This window comes from Polistes dominula, unplaced genomic scaffold, assembly GCF_049000335.1.
Source record: "Polistes dominula isolate Pdom_NZ unplaced genomic scaffold, Pdom_raw_medaka contig_83, whole genome shotgun sequence".
Classification (NCBI taxonomy): domain Eukaryota; kingdom Metazoa; phylum Arthropoda; class Insecta; order Hymenoptera; family Vespidae; genus Polistes; species Polistes dominula.
Window position 1 is genome coordinate 1037972 of NW_028301032.1, and position 23938 is coordinate 1061909.

Genomic DNA, 23938 nt, shown 5'->3' on the forward strand with positions numbered 1-23938 from the left:
ACAAGCAGCAGCAGCATCAGCAACAACGGAGTCTTTTCAACGTGAACGCGATTATGATCACAAATAAATAACATTTAATACGGTGGACCTTTATATCCCCCAACTACCATATACCATCACGTGTGTTTTTTTTTATTTCTTTACATGTACTCGAAGTGAAAATCGTTTTTTAAATCCATCAAATTACATGCCACTTTGAGTTATTACAGTTTGAAAGATTATTTTTTGTTTATAGATATAATTAAAATAAGATTTATGATTAAAATATTAATGAGGGTGGATTTAAGAAGCAGATTAAAATGAAAAAAAAGTTTCAGAGTATAGAATGATAAAAAGTTAAAGTAAAGAATGAATGTTAGTTTTATAGATAAGGTAGATATCTACTTTAGCGATAAAATCGTAAAAGATGTGCCGGACAAGACGATAATTTTATAAATCAATCCGCATACGCGAAGTAATCGGCAAGAGGACGACGAGTATAGGGTCTTCTTATTCTTTGTCTTTTTCTTTCTTTTTCTTTCAGGACCGTAATATTACAAAGTGCTCGGGAGCAGAATGTTTCTTCAAATAATAAGTAATGCGATCCACGAGAATGGCAGAGGGTAGTTGGCTGTTGGCGATAATGCGCTCCTCTGTATTCCGTTCTCGTAGCGTTTCCCCATATCGATATGTTTCCCCACCCACTTTCATCCACCCCATCCCCCCGTTACCCTCTCCGACCACCCATTTAGCTTTCGCTCGAAGATCAAATGGCTTCACCGATTCGCGTTATCCCCAATATTCTATTTTTATTTCGGAATCAAATTTCACAGGGCGAAACGTGGCGCGGCGAGTAGTTGCTGCTGGTGCTGGTGCTGATGTTGCTGCTCCTACTGCTGCTACTAGTGGTGGTGGTGGTGGGTTGGTATGTTGGAATAGAACTTGAGGAAAAAAATGGGGTGGGTAGGTGGGTGGGTGGGTACATTTTACGACACTCTCGTACAAACCGAAAGATCTTTTCTCGCGAATTCTTGGAGAATGAGAAAGATCATCCCCCCCCCCCTCCTTATCCTTAACTTACTTTATTTTGATTTTCATTTCAATTGTGTCTCAAATATGTTTTATTTATTCTTATTTCATTTTTTAACGTTTAATGTATATTTTTTATTCAGTGATATAAAAATATTTAGATACCTTTAGTAACTTTCTTATGTCAGATTTGTTATTTTATTTATAACAATGTAAATAATTTTTATTAATATTCATATATATTAAATATAATTTGTTAATAATTTTGCAAATCGATATTACACAATGGTTATTAAATTTATAGAATTTGTATTACAGAAAATTTGAAATGAAGTAAGTAAAGTGTACTGTGTCTGTCTGTCAAATCGTTGACTCGTACTACTTAATTCTTATTAACTCGAAACAATACAGAGATACACACACACACATATACTAAACGGATTGTTACCACGTGAAACATAGCTTTCCGCTTGGAACGTTTATTTTCAATTTCCTCCTGGTCGAAAGCAATTACTCGTCGGAGAGAACAGTCATCATTGACTACAGTTTGCGACCCTAACTTTAACGTCCTATCAGAGTCAAAGCTATTTGCGCGAATCGTTTATCGCGAATGATGCTATGCATTGTCAAACGTTATAATTATTGTTCTTGAATGTGTTGTCGATTGATCTTCATTCATTTTTTTTTATCGATACTTTCCTACCCTCACCTCAACCCCCGCAACTTTCTAATTATTATTCAAAAAATTGTATAGAAGTTATACGTCATTATAAATAGGTTTGTAGGGATGATAGTGTAATGATTATAGTTGATAATAATTATTATTAATAAGGAAAATCATGTTAGGAATTATTTTCTAATATATTTTCTAATAACTTATGTTATAGGTTATGTTATTAAATACTGTCCTGTTCATTGGTTTTTATTTATATAATAATTAACATTTTATTTTTATATTATAATGTTCCAACCCTTAATCACTTTCAATCATACTAATCTTGAATATTATTCTTGACCAATATAAAATAAAAAAATACAAAGAACATTCATGACATAACCTAGCATTATGGAGTCAAGTAAGTACATACATGTGGGCCAATTTATAAAGAGAGAAAGAGAGACAAACAGAGAGAGAGAGAGAGTTAGGGTGTGATAGAAGGGGGTGTAAGAGACATAGAAAATAAGGGGGTGAGAGGAGGGTATATGTGCGCGGGTTGAGGTGAATGAAGGGAAACACCGTCTGCTGCCGTGATTTATCACGCCGTGCCATGCCATGCCGCGTTACCGTACATACATATACCACCATGATGATACATGGTAGTGGAAAACCCCGGGGTAGTAGAGGAAGAGGTGGTGGAGGAGGTGGAGGAGGCCTTCGTTCGTACTAATTGACGTCATCGATATTGGTATCCGTCGACGAGCAGATTACTCCGCCGTAAACAACTCCGCCCTCCTGCCTGCAGCCGTGCATTCTGGCCGGACAACGTGGATGGGAGGGTTGAAATGCCCACTCCACTTTACTACTACTATACTACTACTACTACTACTACTACTACTACTACTAAATTTCGTTATTGTTACTATTGTAGTACTATTACTAATACTCTTACTTCTACTACTACTATGGTACTGTGTTAGTATTATATTAATGACTATTACTAGTACTTTTACTACACTACTGTCACTATTACTACTACTAGTAATACTATTCTTACTTCTAGTACTATTACAAATACAGTACTGTTAATATTTACTACTACTAATACATTACTTTTACTAGTAGCATTATTGCAACTACTGTACTGTTACTATTACTACTATTACATTTACTTCTTTTACTACAACTACAGTATTGTTACTATTACTACAACTTCATTACTGTTACTAGTACAACTACAGAGTATTGTTACTATTACTACAACTACATTACTGTTACTAGTACAACTACAGAGTATTGTTACTATTACTACAACTACATTACTGTTACTAGTACAACTACAGAGTATTGTTACTCTGACTACTACTACACTACTCTGTTACTATTAGTAGTAGTACTAGTAGTGGTATTAGCTATCGACGAATAGACGTAACCGATCTACCCCGATCTACCCCGAACTACCCCCTTGTTATAAGTCCTTCGGTACCCATTCGGCAACCCCACGTATTATCCCTACTGATCTCCCTCACTCTATCTCTATCCCTATTTCTCTCGTTTCCCTTTTCTTTTACACTTGTTCCCTTGAATTAGTCGAATACTTAACGTTACTTTTCAGCTAGTTCGTTTTACATTCCAATGTCCTACAGTTTATTGACTCTACAATGGTAGTATGCATTTTGTCCAATGTAATTTTTCATTCTTTCCCCTAATTCGTGGATTTTAATTAAAAAAAAAAATAAAAAAAAACTAGAAGAATATTAATTTTATTTAAACAACAATTTCATTATTAATTGTATTTGTAATAGTTGTTGATTTGATCTATAGTTTTGTAAGTATTCATTTTTTTATAGGTTATGAGAGGAATATCATAACTTATAAAAATGATATTATTCGATTTACATAGAAATCTTTTTATTCGCGACAAATTTAACAATTTTTTTTTACAAGAATCATTTCCATCGTTACTTTTTATACGTTGTGTAGCATAACCCATCCAACCCCCTACCCCATCATCTCGGTTGGTTGGAATCCCCAATACCTAGCGACAACATTTCATAAATTTTACTCTCGGCACGTACGCGCGACACATGAATGATAAGTGTATACGTTTTCTATTTTTTCTGTTTCCTTCTTTTTTTCTATTTTTTTTTTTTTTTTGATCCTTCTTTCTCTTCTTTTTATCGGTATTTCAATTTTGTTGTTGTTGTTTTATTGTTGTTTTGTTTTGTTTCTTTTCCTTTTTATTTTCGACAGATTTTCACATCCACGCCCACGAGTTTCGCGCTTTTTCTGTCCTTTTTCTTTTTTTACCAATCTCTTTGCTACCCAGCCCCCCCCCCCACTGTCCTCTCCCACCACCCTTCCTATCTATTCTAACTCGTCAGCCAAGGGTGAATCAGTGTTAAAGATCGAACGATAAATTAATGGAAAAGGTCCATTTCTCTATCTGTCAGTTCATCTCGTTTCCACGTATTTCACGTACATACGCGTTTACACGTTCACCATATACATATACATAGACACACACACACACACACACACACGTATATAGGGTTGACGTTTCGATACGGGTTTATATAGAAAGAGGGTGTCACGGTGTTTAACTCGCAAATGCACAACGTTCACTTTGTCCTATTAGATTCTAATAGAAGGGGAATAACTGAACTCCTTGTCCCTTTTTCTATCTTCTCATTCCTAAAAGCTTTTGACTTGGTTTAAGGGTCCACTATTGACACTTGATACTCATTCGTATAGTTTTAATCTAATCAAATCAAAATCAAGTGTATTTATTAAAGTATTCATTTTCATTATATTATCTTTAATTAAATGTATGATAATAATCACATTTGTTTCTTAAAAACATCTGATTTATTATTTTATTAATAAAACATGTTTGATAATGTTTGTTCTAGGAATAGTTTGCTAGGGATAATTTGGTATTTAAATGGAAGACTTGAATCACGTAGTAAATATTTGAGAATCAAGTATAATAACAAGTTACTATTAGGGTTATGTTATGTATAATACATAATTTATTGGTTTATTAATAAAATTATTGAAATTAATTTAATTTATAATTAAATATTTAATAATATTTAGATTTTGATAAAGATTAATAATTACGAGTTAGATAAAATGAATATAATAAAATATGTTGATAATGTTTGATCTAGGGATAATTTAGTATTTAAATGGAAGACTAAAATCACGTAGTAAATATTTGTGAATCAAGTACACACAACAAGTTACTATTAGGTTATGTTATCTATAATTCATAAAATATATTCGGTTATGGTACAATTATATTAATTTATTAATAGATTTCGATAAAGATTGATAATTACGAGTTAGATATACAATGAATATAATAAAATATGTTGATAATGTTTCATCTAGGGATAATTTAATATTTAAATGGAAGACTAGAATCACGTAGTAAATATTTGTGAATCAAGTACACACAACAAGTTACTATTAGGTTATGTTATCTATAATTCATAAAATATATTAGGTTATGGTACAATTATATTAATTTATTAATAGATTTTGATAAAGATTGATAATTACGAGTTAGATAAAATGAATATAATAAAATATGTTGATAATGTTTGATCTAGGGATAATTTAGTATTTAAATGGAAGACTAGAATCACGTAGTAAATATTTGTGAATCAAGTACACACAACAAGTTACTATTAGGTTATGTTATCTATAATTCATAAAATATATTAGGTTATGGTACAATTATATTAATTTATTAATAGATTTTGATAAAGATTGATAATTACGAGTTAGATAAAATGAATATAATAAAATATGTTGATAGTGTTTGATCTAGGGATAATTTAGTATTTAAATGGAAGACTAGAATCACGTAGTAAATATTTGTGAATCAAGTAGAATAACAAGTTTACTATTAGGTTATGTTACGTTTACGTTAAGTTACGTTTACGTTCATATGAAGGTATAGGTTCGTAAAACGTTAATCAAGCAGTAATTAGGCCGAAGCTTGCGTTATCATAGTTTAGGATGTTATCCAGTTGGCAATAAATGTCGTTTAGGTTCCGGATTAAAGAGTGGTTGTATCCGGGAAGTTGCGATAATCGATAAACCCGTGGGTTACGAGATTTTGTTACAGTAGTTAAATCGATTTGTTTGTTTGATTTCATTTTCATTGTTTTAAATGAATATTTTTATTTGTTTTTTATTCAAATCTCACCATACAACGGAAAATTAAAACAATCTAATGAAAAATTTTCAAAAAAAAGAAAAAGAAAAAAGAAGAAGAAGAACAAGATGGTGGAGCACGAATGAGAAAGAAAACAAAAAAACAAAATGGAAGAAACATCACGTCTGATTAAAAAAAAAAAAAATAAATAAATAAAAACGGAAACAAAATGGTAACAAAAAATTGTCAAAATGATCATCAATCTTGCGATACATTACGCCATAAATTATTTTACCCCCCACTTACCCTCACTCATCCCGTTTAGGTAGGTGCCCATATCTTCGTTGTAAAAAAAACAAGGAAAAAAATACTTAAAAAAAGAAAAAGTACGCATTAATTAAAATAGAAAGAGAAAGAGAAAGAGAATGAGAAAGAGAGAGATGGTGGGGGGGGGGGGTATCGTTGGCGAAAAAGTTATAAATCTGGAAATGTCATATGCGGTAGGACATATAAATCTTCATCGAACAGAACTACTAAAGCCCCCAGTACTCGTACCCGTACCCGTAACCGTTTGAATCCCTCTTTCGATATTGCAAAAAGTGATACGTTCAGCATGTAATGATCCGGTATTACACCGAAACCGCAAGGGGTAAAAGGAGGAGGAGGAGGAGGAGGAGGAGGACGGGGGGGTGGGAAAACGTTATTGATTTACGTTAGTATTTTAATCGAAATCCGTCGGATACGGCGTATATTCGTAATCTGAAAAAATTTTTTTGATTATTTTAAAATGATCGATTCTTACAGGGTTTTAAAAAACAAAAACAAAAAAACAAAAACAAAAGCATCAGGAATTTGTATTAAATTTATTATTCATTTTTAAAAGCGAATTTTTCAAATCCCATTTCTACTGTGCAATTGTTCCAATAGTTTCAATTGTTCGGATAAGGGGATGATCAGGTTTTTGGGGTATCTTGTTTTATTCTTTTATTTCCATTTTTATTTGATGTTTATTATTGTGTTGGTTATTCAATCAAAATTCTTGTATTTTATTCAATTTTGAAGATTTGTTATTCGGTTGGGTGTTTAATTTGTTTTAATTTCAATTAGAAGGAAAATTATTAGACGTTAAATTAATTAAATTAAATTAGAAAAATTAATTTTAATTAAATAATTATATTTATTAATTTATTTATTATATTTATTAATATTAATATCATTAATTATTATATTATATTAAATTTTAAATTTATTCAGTTTATTAATTTGTTTCAATTTCAATAAGAAAGAAAATTACTAATTATTATATTTATTAATTTATTTATTATATTTAATATTAATATTATAATTAAATTTATTTAGTATATTTATTAATATAATATTTAATTAAATTTTAATTATAAATTATAAAAAGATAATATATAATAATTTAATAACAAAAATTAACAAATTATTAAAAAAATTATTGTCAAGAATTAATTCAATACCTTTAATTTATTTATTATATTTATTAATATTATTATTATTAATTATTATATTATATTTAATTTTAAATTTATTCGGTTTATTAATTAGTTTAAATTTCAATCAGAAAACATTATTAATTATTAAATTATTAATAATTTAATAAATGATAATAAATTAATTTAATTTAATATTAATATTATAATGAAATTTATTTAATATATTTATTAATATAATATTTAATTAAATTTTAATTATAAATTATAAAAAGATAATATATAATAATTTAATAACAAAAATCAACAAATCATTAAAAAAATTATTGTCAAGAATTAATTCAATACCTGTACGCTATATTATTATATCGGGTGGATAAAAAAAAGAAACACCATATTCGAATCAATTAGTGTTTCATCAGTAGACCGATTGTAAATGAATGGATACAGGTGTGTATCTGTGTGTGTGTCTGTGGGAACACGATGGTTGTTCCCATAAGAAAGCAACAAAATTATCACACGATGACAAGCATAAATTCATTTACTATCCACATATACATATATATGTATATATGTATACATATATATATATATTTTTCTTTTTTTTTAAACTCATCATAAACGTGGACACTTTTCTATAATAAACGTTTCTACCTGACGTTTGATCATGCCGCCGCCATTTTCTATGGCGTCCTTAGGATCTCCATTGTATCTATAGAAAGTCTATAGAAAGTGAACGTGAGAGAGACTCCATTAGGATAAAAACTATTTTTCTCTGAGTATGCGTGATCACACAACGTCGTTCACGGGGTGTGGGGTTTGAAGGGTGGTATGAGGATCCCCCATATTATCCCGGTATCTCGTATTATTATATTCAAAAAACAGGATGCCTTCCTCCTCCTCTTACTCCTCCTCCTCCTCCTCTAACTTAAACCCCCTGTCCCCTCTGTCCTCACTTCCCTCAGATCCCCTCTTTTGATTCGTCGTACGTAAGAAAACCCCCTTTCTAACATCCGTTGTTTTGAATCGCATCTTTCACGGTGATGTTGATGATGGTGAAGGTGGTTATGGTGGCGATGGTTATGGTGAACTCAAGGACCACGAAAGAGGAGAATATCGACTTGGGTCTGGAGGGTCTGGACTTCAAGACTCTTCAATCTTTTCGTGCTTTGCCATCGTTATTTTCGTATTTTTTAAACTTCACCCTTTTTTCTTCTTTTTTCCCTCACCTTAATGTTTATCACCTACCCATTGGTATACCATAGTATACTCTCTTTTTATAAAGTAAAAAAAAAAAAAAAAAACAAATAAACATTAGCAGAAGGTAATAAAACGTTAATCTATTTCAAACGAAGAAATTAAATGACACAGCAACAAATTCAAACGATCCACAACTGCGTACAACAAATATAATAAAATTAAACAAAATGTTATCTAATTGATAACACGTTTCTAGTGATTTTACCCCATTATTCTTTTTTTAAGGTATCCATAGAATTGTTCAGTATAAGAAGAAATAGAGAATAGAATAGAAATAATAAAATAATATATCGCGTTTGTGTGGTTCTAGGTACAATATCCTAGTGTAATATTTTCGGGTCAAAAAAAAAAAGAGAGAGAACAGTGAAGAAGAAGGGGTGGTTTATACCCCCCGTCCCCCCTTCCGGTAACGGTGTTTCCTTCACGGGATCCGAAGGCAATCTCACCCTCGAAGATGGCATATACGCTGAGGTGAATCGCCTCTTTCCGAGGAAATCCGAGGTAATTGAATGCTCACCCCCCAGCTCCCCGCTTAGGTAGGTTTCTTGGGTTCCCTCGAACGTCGCCTTCGTCATCCGGCTTCGTTCAACTCCACGCCCCCCTCCCTCCCCCCAAACCCCTAAGTTCTCTCGTGAAACCTCCTTTAACCACCCACTCGTCTATTCCAGCATCGTTTTCTTTCTCGCTCACTCATTCAGTCAGTCAGTCACTCACTCGCATCCTCTGAAAGAGGAAAGGAGGTTTGTTCTCTCATCCCCCTTTTTGCCATCACTCACGGACGCGGACTTGTAGCTTTCAATAAAAATGTAAATATGGCGGCGTAGAACGAGCCAATGACAGCGCTACATCGACGCGGACTCCGTGAGTCTAGAAAGAGAGAGAGAGAGAGAGAGAGAGAGAGAGAGAGGAGTGTAGTTGTAGTAGTATGATGGGCGCGAGCCTGCCGGCAACCACCGCAGTAGCAGCAACAGCAACCGGAAGGGGGATTGAGGGCTTGAAATGGGCTCCCTCTCGAAGATGGCGAAAGGAGGGAGGGTGAAAGAGCTCCGACGCGACTACTGTTAGCTGGCAAGCAGCTCACCGTTCCAAGAAGAGGAGGAGGAGTGCTGCTGAGAGAAGAGGACAGAGAGAGGGGTTGTTTCAACTCCAGGGGTGTGGGCTTTAGGAGAATCCGAGAGGGGTTGTTCCAGTAGTAGGGGAAATACAGAACCCTACTACTACAACCTAACCAACTACTACCCCTTCTTCTACTCTTTTCACGAAAAGTTGGAGTAGGAGAACTAGAACTAGAAGAAGAAGAAGAAGAAGAAGAAGAAGAAGAAGAAGAAGAAGAGAAACGGTGGGAAGTGTTCCGGAGCTTTTCTGCTAGAGCAACGCCGTAGGATGACGACGACGACGACGACGACGACGACGCAGGTGCCACAAAGCTTGACACGTCTCCGGCTGTTTTGTCACCTTCTTTTATCCTTCGAACTTTTTACAAGCTTCCCTCGTTAGAGAGGCCTCGCCCGCTTTCACCGTACCCGTTGATGGAGTAAGCCCAGAAGTAAGGGCTCACACAACCAGGACGCTTTTTTAAAATATCAACGTGTTACTGCTACTACTACTACTACTACTACTACTACTACTAAACTCCACCTCTTTTTTTCCTTCTTTTTCTTTTCTCATTCTAACCCCTACCCCAGCCCTCCTCCCTTCCCCAGTAGATCGGCCTGCAATTGTTTTTTCTTTTCTTTAGTCCCTTTCCGTTCCTCTTAACTCCGAGGAAAAGAGTATTTGCGTTGCCCCGGGTGACGATAGCAACGATCCGATCCTTTTTTTTGCCGATTTTTAGGATTTCACATTGAGGGTGGAAAGAAAAAAAAGCCCCTTTTTCCTGATCTCGATGAAAGCTGTCTCCCGGTTTAACGATCATCTCTCTCTCTCTCTCTCTCTCTCTCTCTCACTCATACACACACACACATACATACACACACGTTATGATAATATTAGAACATTTTTTTCTTCTTCTTCTTCTTCATCTTATGAATTCTTTCAACGGGATTATTAAACCGAATGAAATTAATTATGCGACAGATAGATTGATGATCAACGTGTCATATGTTTCACATTTGTTTAAAATTTGTGATTATTTTTTATATGTGGTAAGTGTTTTAATCATTATTATAAAATATATGTTGAATTGAATCATACCTTAACTTGAGATTCCGACATTCCAAGTGCGTAAGCCAATTTGGCACGTTCCGGTCCAGCAAGGTACTTGGTTTGTTCAAAGGTTTTCTCCAATGCAAATATTTGTTGACCACTGAACGTAGGTCTCGTGTGTTTTTTCTTTCCACCCTCGTGTTCACCCGCACCACCACCGGCACCAGTCATCCCTTGCTGACAACCGAGTTGTTGCGATACTGTAAACGAAACAAAATTATCCTGTAATTCTACTTGAAAAATTACATCAATTATTTGTAGTTTTAAAAGAAACAAAAAATAAAACCCCTAAAGAATATAAAAGGAAAGGAAAGGGGGGGGGGAGTTGATATGAAAGGAAATCGAAAGTAGCAAAAAATGGTAGTGGTGGGGGGTGGAAAAAAGAAGAGACCAAAGCACACAAAAGTGTTGGAGAGATCTTTGTCTTAATTAGATGAGAAAAAGGTTCGAGGAGAATTTCCAAGGGTAATTAAGAAAAAGAGAGGGAGGAGGGTGAGGTCTTATGGACGAGGGCCACGCGGTCGAACTTATTTATGTATATATATGTGTGTGTGTGTGTGTAGCATGTGGGCACGAACTTTCTTTATTTCTCTTTCTCTTTCTATTTCACGTATATGAACAATAGAAAGAGAAAGAAGAAGAAGAAGAAGAAGTAGAAGAAGGGCAAGGGCGTACGATAGGGTCGACACGACACACAGTGTGGGTTGTGGGACTTTAATTTAATAAAGCAATTTGTAACGGAATACGGAACGAGGCAATAATGGCCAGTCGGCGGGGAGGGTTCTAATGAGCTGCTTACCGCACTCTCCACCCTTCAACCCCCTTCCACCCTCTATCACCCTTCCACCCTATTCTACGATAGGTACTCGCGTTTCTCGTTCGATTTGTCTCTCGTTCATTTGCTTATTGTTTAGTATCTATTCAACTTTATAATACATACCCACACACACACACACACACACACACTAAGAATATTTATTGATAATTGAATAATTAATATATAATATTAAGTATAGGACACAATATAATGTTTGTGTTGATAAGTTATTAATTAATATTTATGTTAATTATAGGTTATATTTTATAACTTACAATTTTAGGTTAGGTAAACATATAATTATTGTTTGTTATAATAATTATTTAATAGGTTAAGTATATTTTTTTATTAATAATATTTTGTATTAATATATTATCCTTAATTAAATATAGTATGTATTATATATAATATAGTCACACCACACACACATAATCTAATATTTATCGTAATTATAGATTATTGTTTATTAAAATAATTATTTAATAGGTAAACTATATTTTTTTATTAATATATTTTTATAAATATATATTAATAATATTCTTTATTAATATATTATAAATTTAATTGAGTATTTATGATATATAATATAGTCATAACCTAACATTTATGGTAATTGTAGGTTATTGTTTATTAAAATAATTATTTAATAGGTAAAAACTATATTTTTTTATTAATACATGTTTATAAATATATTAATAATATTGTTTATTAATATATTATAAATTTAATCTAAATATATATTATATATAATACAATCATAACCTAACATTTATATTATAGGTTAGATTTCATTTTTAATACATTAATCTTGTGAGTTTATATTATCAAAGATAATAATATTAATAATAACATAAATATTTTATAAAAATGTAAAGATGTAAACTCAACATTTACAGAATTTCATCTTCATAGATGGTAAAGGGTGGTTATAGGAATGGGGTTGGGAATGGTGTATAGTTACTATAGTAGTTTCGTACTATGCCAGAAATTGTCGGATTAATCTTTGCAACGTGTCGTCATTGGTTACACGGTTATAATTTAATCGTTCGATTTAGACCGTACAAGTGATACACGCGTGTCAAACACTATATGCGAATCGAATGGTAACGAGATAATACGAACATAAGCGATTATATAAACGCGAGTGTTATCATCGTTTTGCTAACAAACGTTTGTTTCCTACTACGATACGTTTCCATAACCATTGATACAAAATTACCAATTTTAAATAACTTAATATATTTTCTATAACACCCTTTATTATACTTTAAATATACAATATTTTTCTAACCTAAAAATTAATTATAAAAACATATCACACGCGTTATATAAATTAATTCAAAAATAAATAACCCTAACCTCAACCCTGATAATTTCAAATCTCAAATAAACTAATTAATTTAAAAAACGGTGAAGTTGTTTAGGGGGTAAGTTGGTACACTTTCTAACCTAAAAATTAATTATAAAAACATATGTCACGTTATATAAATTAATTTCAAATTAAATAACCCTAACCTCAACCCTGATAATTTCAAATCTCAAATAAACTAATTAATTTAAAAAACGGTGAAGTTGTTTAGGGGGTAAGTTGGTACACTTTCTAACCTAAAAATTAATTATAAAAACATATGACACGTTATATAAATTAATTTCAAATTAAATATAACCCTAACCTCAACCCTGATTATTTCGAATCTCATGTGGGTTGGATATAAAATCGTTGAAGTAAAAAATAGACAATAATTCTAATAGTTAACGATCTCAAATATTTTTCCTATCAATTTTATACACACACACACACATATATATCTATATATGTATATGGTAGTATCGAAGAAGAACGAGATGGGCATAAAATACAGGAATGAAGAAAACTAACGCGTTTAGAGATCCCTTTGGCGATCGTTGGAGTTTTCTCTCACCGTGTGTGTCTCGTGAGACCCATAGAACCGATCAACGTATCGCCATGGAATATAAAATATAACGGTACCCGGTGTGTAACTTAGGTTCGATGCTGCTGCTGCTGCTGGCCCGTCGAGGGGCCATAGAGAATGGGTTTGTTGGAACGCAAAAGGGGTGGAAAAGACAGAGAGGGGTTGGACGAAGGGTGGTAGGGAGGGAGGGAGGGGGGGGCGGTTGTACTTTGAGTGGAATGGTAGATAGGTAGATAGGTAGATAGAGGGGGTGGTTTGAAGTTGAAAGTGTCTATGTATGTGTGATGCCACAGTTAAAATATTGCCAGAGTTATTCTCGCGAATATGGAAAACGCAGAAAGGTAGGGGAAAGAGAGATAGGTGGAGTGGAGTGAGGGGGTGAGTCAGGGATAGAAAGGGATGATATTGAATATGATATTCTGGATCCAACGGACAGCAGCCACAGAGGACTACCACTATGCCACCCTCTTATTCGTTCTCCTGCAGTGACAGAACTTCGTGTACGTCGTTGGTGAAACAACACTCACTCACGCACGCCCGTACCCATGCCCATGCCCATGCCCATGCCTATGCCCTTTTATACGGACTCTTACATCTTTACGTTCTCGCACCCTTCCTTACGTCACACATGTGCCGCCCTAAGGGACAGAGAAAGAGAAAGCACCGCTGATCTATGCTCTCGAAAAAAGGGGAAACTACACCCCCGAATATATCCCTACCCCCATTCGCGTGCCGTCACGTGTTCTTTCACTTTGTTCATGATTTTTACCTCCTCCTACGACTATTCTTTCTTTCTTTCTTTTTTCTTTCTTTTTCGTCTCTGTCATTTTGCGGTCTACTGTTATAGTACTTGATAGCTAGGATTGGTCACACTGATGTCGTTGATAGGATTTTGTCTGAACAAGCAAGATTTTTCATTCCTTTTTTTTTTGATATATTTTTAGGGAGGGTTAACGTTAGACAAGAACATCGTTTATTAGGGTCTAAGTGTTTTTTCCCTTGTCTTTTTTTGTTTTGGAAACAACGGTTCATGAAGTTAATGATTAAGGGGGTGGTGGTGGTTGATAGATTGATTTGTTTCACTTGATTATTGATATTTTCAATTTTTTGATTATTTTATTAATACTTATATTTTATTTTTTTAATAATTTAATTAATTATTTTTAATATTAATAAAATAAATAATTAATTATTAATTATTTATTAATAATTTTATTATTGTATAATTTTATTTATGATAGATTGATTTGTTTCACTTAATTATTGATACTTTCAATTGTAGATTGATTATTTTATTAACTAAATTATATTTTACTTTTTTATATAATTTAATAATTATTTTTTATATTATTAAAATAATTAATTAATTATAAATTGTTTATTCATAATTTTATTATTAAATAATTTTATTTATGATAGATTGATTTGTTTCACTTAATTATTAATATTTACAATTTTAGATTGATTATTTTAATAATACTCATATTTTATTTTTTTTATAATTTAATTAATTATTTGTTATATTAATAAAATAATTAAATAATTATTAATTCCTTTTTAATTATTTATTTATAATTTTATGATATAATTATTATATTACAATTTAAAAATTGTTATATTATATATTTATTATTATATAATTTTATTTATTTGTTATTTATTAATAATTAATATATATATATGTATATAATTTTTTAAATTAATAAAATAAATAATTAATTAATTAATATTTATTATTATAATAACAAAAACCGTGAATCCTAATTCTCGACAAATTTGTATTATTTTTTTAAATATTCGCATTTACAAAACATTCCTGTTTTCTCGAACGAAGTTACAGGGCTGGGGGTAAAATAAGAGTTGGTGAAAACAAGGGTTTTTTTTTTTTTATATATAATCCTTATTTTGCTTTTATTTGGAAGACCACGCGAAGATCGTTGTTTTTGTGCTTTTTCTTTTTCTCTAATTCATTCCACTTGACATGTCTCACTCGTCGTCACGGTTCGGAGGTCAGTGCTTTTGGATGGTTGTGGTTCTTTCCTTTTCCGGGATATTGTTTAAAAAAAGAATCACCATCGTGTCGTCGTCAAGGCAAGTGTTTTTTCACTTTTACGTCCCGTGATTTTCTTGCCGCAAAAGTAAACAGTGTACAGCTGTCAAACCTTGCGTTGCTACGAGTTTGTAGAGGACAACCCAGGATACGGGAAAGGTTGAAAACATCCGCAGGCATTCTCGAATACGAGAATGGAAGATAAAAAAACTCATGTACGTGTGTAATTGTGTGTGCATGTATGTTAGGTGTCTCTTCCTTCTTTTTTTTTTTTTTTTTTTTTTACACCCACGTTTTCTGTAATAAACGTTGTCTTTTTTGAACTACCACTACTGTCAAACGTTTTCAAGAAAAATACCTTTGTCACATAGTTCTTTTCTGCTAGTTTAACACGCGTGTTATTTTTTTTACTACTATATAATATAAAGTGATCATTGAGAGAATATATAAACCTGTATCTGTATCTGTGTGTGTGTATGTATATATATATATTTTGTCCCCTCTTTGAATTGTTTATTTTATCTCAAATATCGTTACGACGTTAGTCAATGATATTCTCGTCTTCCTCATCTGTTAATGTGATAATTTATATTAGAAAAATTCAACTTACACGTGTGTAATCTTGCACGCCATGCCAAGGGATCACTGACCAAACCCTGAAGACCCGGCCAATAAACAGCCGGATGTCTTGGTTCCGTTCTTTGTTGAAATTGTCCTATACCTGTAACAAAAGTTTCCACAATTATTTTTAACACATTATTATTATTATTATTATTATTATAATACTTGTTGTGGTATTTTATTGCGATATCATATTTGTGAAAAAAAAGTTTCCTGACGGATTTTCATGTTTTGATAGTAGTTTGAAATAAGTGAGGTTAGGGGAGTAGGTGGGGTAAAGGAAGAAGAAGAAGAGGTCGAATTCCTAAGTCTTCTTCCCTTTCTCCCTTTCAACAAACCAAGTTAAATCCCTTTAACAACTCCAATACCTCATAACACTCGTTTGTTATGGGAAAACGTTTCCAACGATTTTAATACGTGCTCATAGACAACGTCAGTTTTTCAAACGACTATGACATATCATTCTTTATTGTTTGAACAATATTAATAATAATAATAATCATCATCATCATTTATATAATAAATAATAAAACATAATACGTGTGGGTAGTGCGAAATAGAAACTTTTCAACATATACACACATATATATATTCTTATTATTTTTTAATAGTAATTTTTTTTAAATTCCCCAAAGACCCCTAGCGATTGATGCTAACCAAAATATTTAATTCCCCAGTTGAAAAATGCCACACCATTGTACAAAAGTGGTATATAATAAAAGGTTATTTCCGTTTTTAGTGTCACGTTCGTGACTGGTAGAAGGGTGGGGGAAATGTTTTACCTGGAAAGAAAGACGAAAATGGAAACGAACAGAACCAGAGGAAGAGTGTCACACTAACCAGAACCAAAAGTGTCATTTCCTTTTGTCCGTTTGTTACCAAATCAAAATGAAATTTATGGCCATCGTAAAGGAACACCACACCCGTACACAATCTCATCAATAAAATATTAAAAGGACTCCTTTCATCTTGTATACCGATCTGTAGTAATAGAAATTCTATGACGTAATCCGTAATAAGAACCTGTAGCTTTGAGAAAATAAAAGAGGTGTAGAACGGGAGTGGGAGGGTAGATGGGAAAAACACTTTGCTACTTAAACGTGGACTAGACCCCCGGTGGTGACTTTTATAAGACATTTATGGGACACTATGGACACTGGTTTTTTGATTTAAACGACGAAAACATTGTAAAAAAAAAAAAAAAAATGAAAAACATCAACTAAAGGTGACTCCACAACGTTCGATTATTGCATGATCGTCAATCAAAACTCAACTGGTTAGAAGTTTAGAGGTTATCTTAGTTAAAAATTCTAAGTTAGGTTAGAAAAATTCAAACTAGAAAACTTGACAATGTTCGATGATTGTCTGATCGTTAATCAAAACTCAATCGGTTAGAATTGTAAGTTATTTTAATTAAAATTTTAGGTTAGGATTAAAAATTCAAATAGAAAAGAAGGGGAAATAGGGGGGGGGAGGGAGTAGAAAAGAAAAAAAGGAAGTAATCAATTAATAGGAGCATAAACGATGAACCGAAATAATTGATAAGTTATCAGAAGCAGACAGGGTTGGTAGTATAACGCAGGACACGAGGGGGTAAATAGTATCGTAGGAAGTAATTAGTATCGTGTTCGGTGTGCAATCAGCGTGAATAAAATACCGACGCATATTAACGTCGATTATTAATAATGATCGACGATTATTAACATCGACGGGTTGTGCCCAGGCTTTCAAGCTTCGGTAATATCGCTAAAACGTATAGCTGGTATTTCTACACCCTCCTAGCGAATATCATCGTTCAACAAATACATTCCGTCGGGTAACTCATCAATATATATATAGATATATATATATAGGTATTATATATATATGGTTTATTCTAATAATGTAGAATACGTAAATGGTTGTTGTGTGTTCGTGCCTATTGCGTTAGCAATTAACGTAACAATCTCATATAGATAATGAAGTCATTTTGTCGGATTAAATCGTTATCAATAACTTCGAAAGCTTCTCACTTTTACCCAATTGATTAATTTTATTATCTATTATTTTATTTTTCTTTCCTCTTTCTAAGTTTTTTTTCTTTTTTTTTTTTTTTTTAACGTAATTCAATTGTCGCCATTTTCGATCAATATGATATTAGGTTAGAATCAAAAGTTCGTACGTTTATTGTATTATTAATTGTATTAATGTATTATCGTTTCTTTTTTTGTTTTGTACAAATTTATATTTTGACAATATTAATTCTCAAAAAAAAAAAAATGTACAAACTTTTGATTTTACATTGTACGTAATTAAATTGTCGCCATTTTTGATCAATATCGAACTTTTGATTCACGTAGTAATAGATATTGTATTGAGTATAAGTAAATTTAGTTTTGTCTATTTAATTTAAATTACTCATTTAATAGTGGGATAATATTTTTGTATGATATAGTTGTTTTTTTTTTCTGCAAATAAAATCACGTATATATATATATCAATATTTACATTTTTTAAATGTAATAGTGTGTGTGTAATCCATTAGATATAGAGAGACAAGATTGAAAATAATTGTACGGTAAAACTGTCAAAATGTTTTAACGATATTTACACGTACAAAATGGTATATACTTCGATTACAAGGACACCAACCACACCATACCAACCCCAACCCCCCCCCCCCTAACCCCCTCAATCTAACGCATCTCAATTTTATAAATTGTTTCATGCACGTGCGCTCTTTAAATAACGCGTATCGAACTTTTGGGCTATTCATCAAATTGTATCTCTGTGTTACTCTCTCTCTTTCTCTCTCTCGCGCATAACGAAAATATATAAAGCATTTATTATTATATAGAGAATATGGTTGATATAACGTACTGTTTGTTACAGTTAACATCCCTATATATCGATCCGCGAATATTTTATTTATAATCTTTAATCGTAGTCATAAATTGTAAAATGGTTGTTATTTCGTTGTCGCGAGTAAAATGTCGATTGTAAATCCAGGATAAATCGAAGTCAAATCCTTTTTCACGTACGTGTTATATACGTCAAAGGGGAATTGTAATATTATTTATTCACATTCATCAAGTGTTTTATCATTAGAATAAATCTATAATAATAATAATAATAATAATAATAATAATAATAATAATAATAATAATAATAATAATAATAATAATAATAATAATAATAATAATAATTGTGTAAGGAATGTAAGTACTATCGTAAACGATATAATGAAAATCTTGTATGAAAAATAAAATGATTTCATTAACAAAAATCATAGAACACTAACTTTGGATTTTACAAAGTCGTGTAATAAACATGAGTGTGTGTATGTATGTATATATGTATGTATGTATGTGAACAAGCTTCTCCGGAGAATATAATGCTTGTCACGTACATTGCTACACAATGAAGATATATAACTCACCGTAGATACACTTTCCATAGAAGATACGAAAAAGAAAATGATTATTATATTGTATATATATATATATATATTCCGCTTTTATATTATATTATAAAGTTTGAAACGCGCGTTGTAAAATATTTTAACGAGGCTATTTCTAAGTAAAATACTATATTACTTTATATTTATATGTATTATAATATATATGTAATTTTTCGTATGTCATGAAATAGTTAAGAAGAAACTTTTAATTACAGTATGACGTTAAAAACACGTTTGAAAACATATATTAAGAAAATATTCATACTTATGTTAACCATAATACACACTCACGTTTATATATGTGTTCAAATGTGTAAATTGTATTATTATATAATGACTTTTAAGTTAGGATACATAATTTCTTTTCAACTAATTCTCGATGACTATGATTGATATCTTAAATGTCAGCCCGGATGCGGAAATCGATTATAGTTCTTACGTTATTATTATTCTTTTGCTAAGATAAACGTAAGTAAAATTTATGTTTTACGTTGTTTCAAATATCCTCTTCTCCCCTCTTCTCATACTTTACAATATCTACACCAATAGGAGAGATGTGTTTCATTATTGTGAAACATAACAGCACTTGGCTAAGAGCAAATCGTTTAGAAATTTAATGTCCATGAATGTTAAGCAACGCTTTTGCTCGTTTGCGTCGCTCGTTAATGTACCGTGGGAGCACGTAATTCGGTAAGCATAAATTTTACTACCACTTTACCTCCCACGTTAACTCAGCTCGACCTGTGCGATCAAAGTACTCTCAACCAACCAACCAACCAACCACCATCATCATCATCATCATCACGCACTATCACTATTGATCATCACCATCACCATCATCATCATCATCATCATCATCATCATTACTAACACCATACACACCATCGTATCTTTCAAATGATATCAAATTAATGTCATTAATTCGTTCTTTTTTTTTCTTTTACTTTAAGATTTATTTCGTAGTACTTACTTACTTACTTACTTACTTACTTACTTTTTGATTTGTTTTTTTTTTTGGTGAAATTAAGAATCAAATTAACAGTGAAAAAAAAAAACACTCAAATTAACATTTGATTTGATCTCTTTCTACTACGTTAGTCAAAAGTAACAGGAATTAGCGTTTAATGGCGTTTCTTTGAAGAACATATATATATATATGATTGTAATTACCGTCGCTACTGTATAAAAAATTTGTGTTTTTTTTTTTTTATAATAATAATACTCGAATATATTTTTTCTATCATTAATGTGTCGGATTGAAAGTTATTTTATAACGATAATCAAGAATTATATATATATATATTATATTCTTTCTATTTGAACAAAGTATATAAATTATGATCATCATTTTTATTCGTGAGAATGATGGAACGTTTTTTTTTTTATAAAGTTAAAAACCACACACGTCGAACGATACTTTATGAAGACTATATATATATATATATATAGATCATATGTAGAAAGATATTACTAAATTATTTAAATGAAAATAAGTTTAACATTCTTCGATCACATTTATCTTTGCATAATCGTAACGTTGAAAGCTTTCCAAAGATATTATTACGTCTATTTTCATTCGCGATATTCTTTCTATATCAACATTTACTCTAGTAGTAGTTGTGTTATCTCATTCTTTTTATATTTTTTGGATCATTTTCGAAAAAAAGAAAAACAATTTGAGTTTGTGGCAATATTCCAACGAGAATCTCGAGACATCGTTTTGTCTATTTTATAGACTTGGATTGGAAAACTTTTCTGTAACTTTGTGCATCTTCATTTCAAAAAGTAATTCATGAAATTCCAACATATATTTATATGTATGTATTAAAGAATTTCATTTAAAATACGATTCTATTTAAATGCATCACCAAAAACTATTTTAACATTCAAAATAGGTCATAGGTTATTGAAACCAACAAAAATCCCCTATATCCCTGAAGACAAATAAAAAAAAAAAGGTGAGAAAGATAAGATCCCTGTATCGAACTTGACCCCTTATGGGTTAGGGTAGCCATAAAAAACTATAAAACTGTGTAACAATTGACGTGTATGTGTTTCTTGTTATCAAGTAGGTTAATCAAAGAGATAACTATAAAAGAAAAATTGCAATATTGTACTAACCGGTAGACGCTGTGAATCCTGCGTGCATGGCGTAACGTGGTGCCGCCATGTGTTGGGGATGGGGTGCCGGTTGAAGGGCCGCATGAGAGGCGGGTACGGGTGGTTGCGGATGCGCGGCCGCCGGTCTCGAGAGTATCGTATCTATACCATGAGGATTGCTGCCGACTGATGTGATCGAGGTTGCCGGACTGTGTTTTCCTGTGCTACCCGTCGGCGAGGATTGTCCACCTTGGGTGGTCAACGTCGCTAGGGGAACACTAATACGAGGCAATTGGATTCCCTGCTGTTGCTGATGTTGTTGTTGCTGTTGTTGTTGTTGTTGTTGTTGCTGTTGCTGATGTTGTTGATGTTGTTGCTGTTGTTGTTGTTGATGGCTTCGTTCTGCCATCGAATGTAATGCAGCTAACGGTTGATTACCTAACATTCCACCACCAGCTGCACTTAAGTTGAGAAATTGCAGAACGTGGGGCGCGGCAGCGGCATGAAAATCATGAAGCCAGGGTGGCCTTGGAGGTGGTGGCGAGTGGCTCGAGGTTGGTGGTGGCGAACACGAACCCAATGATGAACCTGCCGATGAACTACGATCACCCTCAGCTATATGACTGTTTCTTCTGTGTTGGTCGCTCAACGAAGACATGTTGTCACCGATCTCGAGCTCACCTTCCGGGCTTGATCTTTGTTGAAGTTCCGGTTCCCCGTTATCGCCGCAGTTCTTGTTGCTTCCACCCCCGGCAACTCCTCCACCCCCGCCAACTCCACCACCTCCTCCGCCACTTCCGCCACCTCCGCCGCCGCTGGTCAGAGAACACACCATCTCGCACCACGCATAATTCGATAGTGAACGGTAAATCTTAACGAGACGTTCTGTACCGGTCTGTCAATTCACGATTTACGTTTCTCGTGTGTGTCTGCTGTCTGTACACGCGTGTAAATAAGTGCGTGGGTGTGTTTTGTATATGTGTATGTGTGTATTTTCTTGCTTCGTTTATGTGCACCAACCAACCAAGGAAACACGAGGAGAGTGTGTATACGTGTATATGTATTGACCCTAACACACGAACTATTCTCTACGGCTTTCTTTGCTTTTCTCGTGTCTGCGATTCCCTTCGGATCCTTTCAATGATCCCACGAATTTTTCAATCTTTTCCTCGAATAGAAGTCGGGGGCTTCTTTTGCGATTCTTCTTATTCCCTTTTACTTTCTCCTTTCTATTTTATTCTACTTCCGGTTCGAAAAACCGACCACCAAACTAGGACAAAAAAGAAAAACTCGTTTCTCCTATTGGGATAATCGTCTTCTGCAGTAGTAGTCACACGTCACGAAAGAATCAATTTCAATTTCACGATATGTTTTTGAAATATTTTTATTAAACACGATGATAAATCATTACACGATTGAAAAACTGTAATCACGTTCACCGATTTGTATCATAACAAATGCACCACTGATAGATTCGCGAGTTAAAAAAAGGCGTCGTCGTTGGTCCAGCAGTAGCAGCAGCAGCAGCAGCAGCCGGCACCCGACGTATAGTAGTCGATGATGGTTGAAGTGCTCACGCGAGAATGGAGTAGGTTCGATCGTGAATCGGTGTATCCACGGTGGTCTCCATCTACAACAGAGTACGAGAGGAGTCGTGGTGACTCTCTGTCTCTGTTCTGCTGAGCGTCGATCTCTTGGAGAGTATCGTCGGTCGACTCTCCGATGGCTGGTACGACTACTCTCTCACTGGTGGCAACTGGCTATCTCTCGCTCTCTCTCACACATACATTCTCTTTCACTCATACACATAAAAATACTCATACTCAAACACGTTCTCACGCAGGCAGGCTGGCTGGCAGACACATATAGATACTAGACGTTCTCGAAAGGGTCCTCTCCTCCACCACCACCACCACCACCACCACTACCACCACCTCACCTCATCTCATCCTCCTCTTCTTTCTCGTCCTCGTGGTTCAACCATGAGAGAAAGAGAGAGAGAGAGACAACTGTTGTAGGGATAGGGTCTGCCCCCAGGACTCGTGGCGTTTAAACGAGGGGCGAGAGCGGATTGGCGTCCCCCTCATGGGACGGCCCTGCCATAGAGGGCGGAACCAAATTCTGATTGGTTGCCAGGATGTCGTTCTAACGGAAGAAGAGGTGTTCCGGGCGGGGCCTCTCAATCTCGCGTTAGCTTCTTGTTAAGCGTCTTTCATTGTGT

General features: G+C 33.3%; 1 protein-coding gene across 1 annotated transcript in view; it reads right to left on the reverse strand.

Annotated features, from left to right (window-relative positions):
- The window catches only part of HGTX (HGTX homeodomain transcription factor), a 31268-nt gene extending 7744 nt beyond the window's left edge, over positions 1-23524 (reverse strand). Inside the window, exons 1-3 of the mRNA XM_089174458.1 lie at positions 21739-23524; positions 16168-16278; positions 10745-10956 (exon numbers count right to left, since the gene is read on the reverse strand). Of these exons, the coding sequence (XP_089030584.1) occupies positions 10745-10956; positions 16168-16278; positions 21739-22552 (1137 nt within the window). The 5' untranslated portion in view covers positions 22553-23524. The remainder of the gene's footprint in view (positions 1-10744; positions 10957-16167; positions 16279-21738) is intronic.
- Positions 23525-23938: the final 414 nt, after the last annotated feature.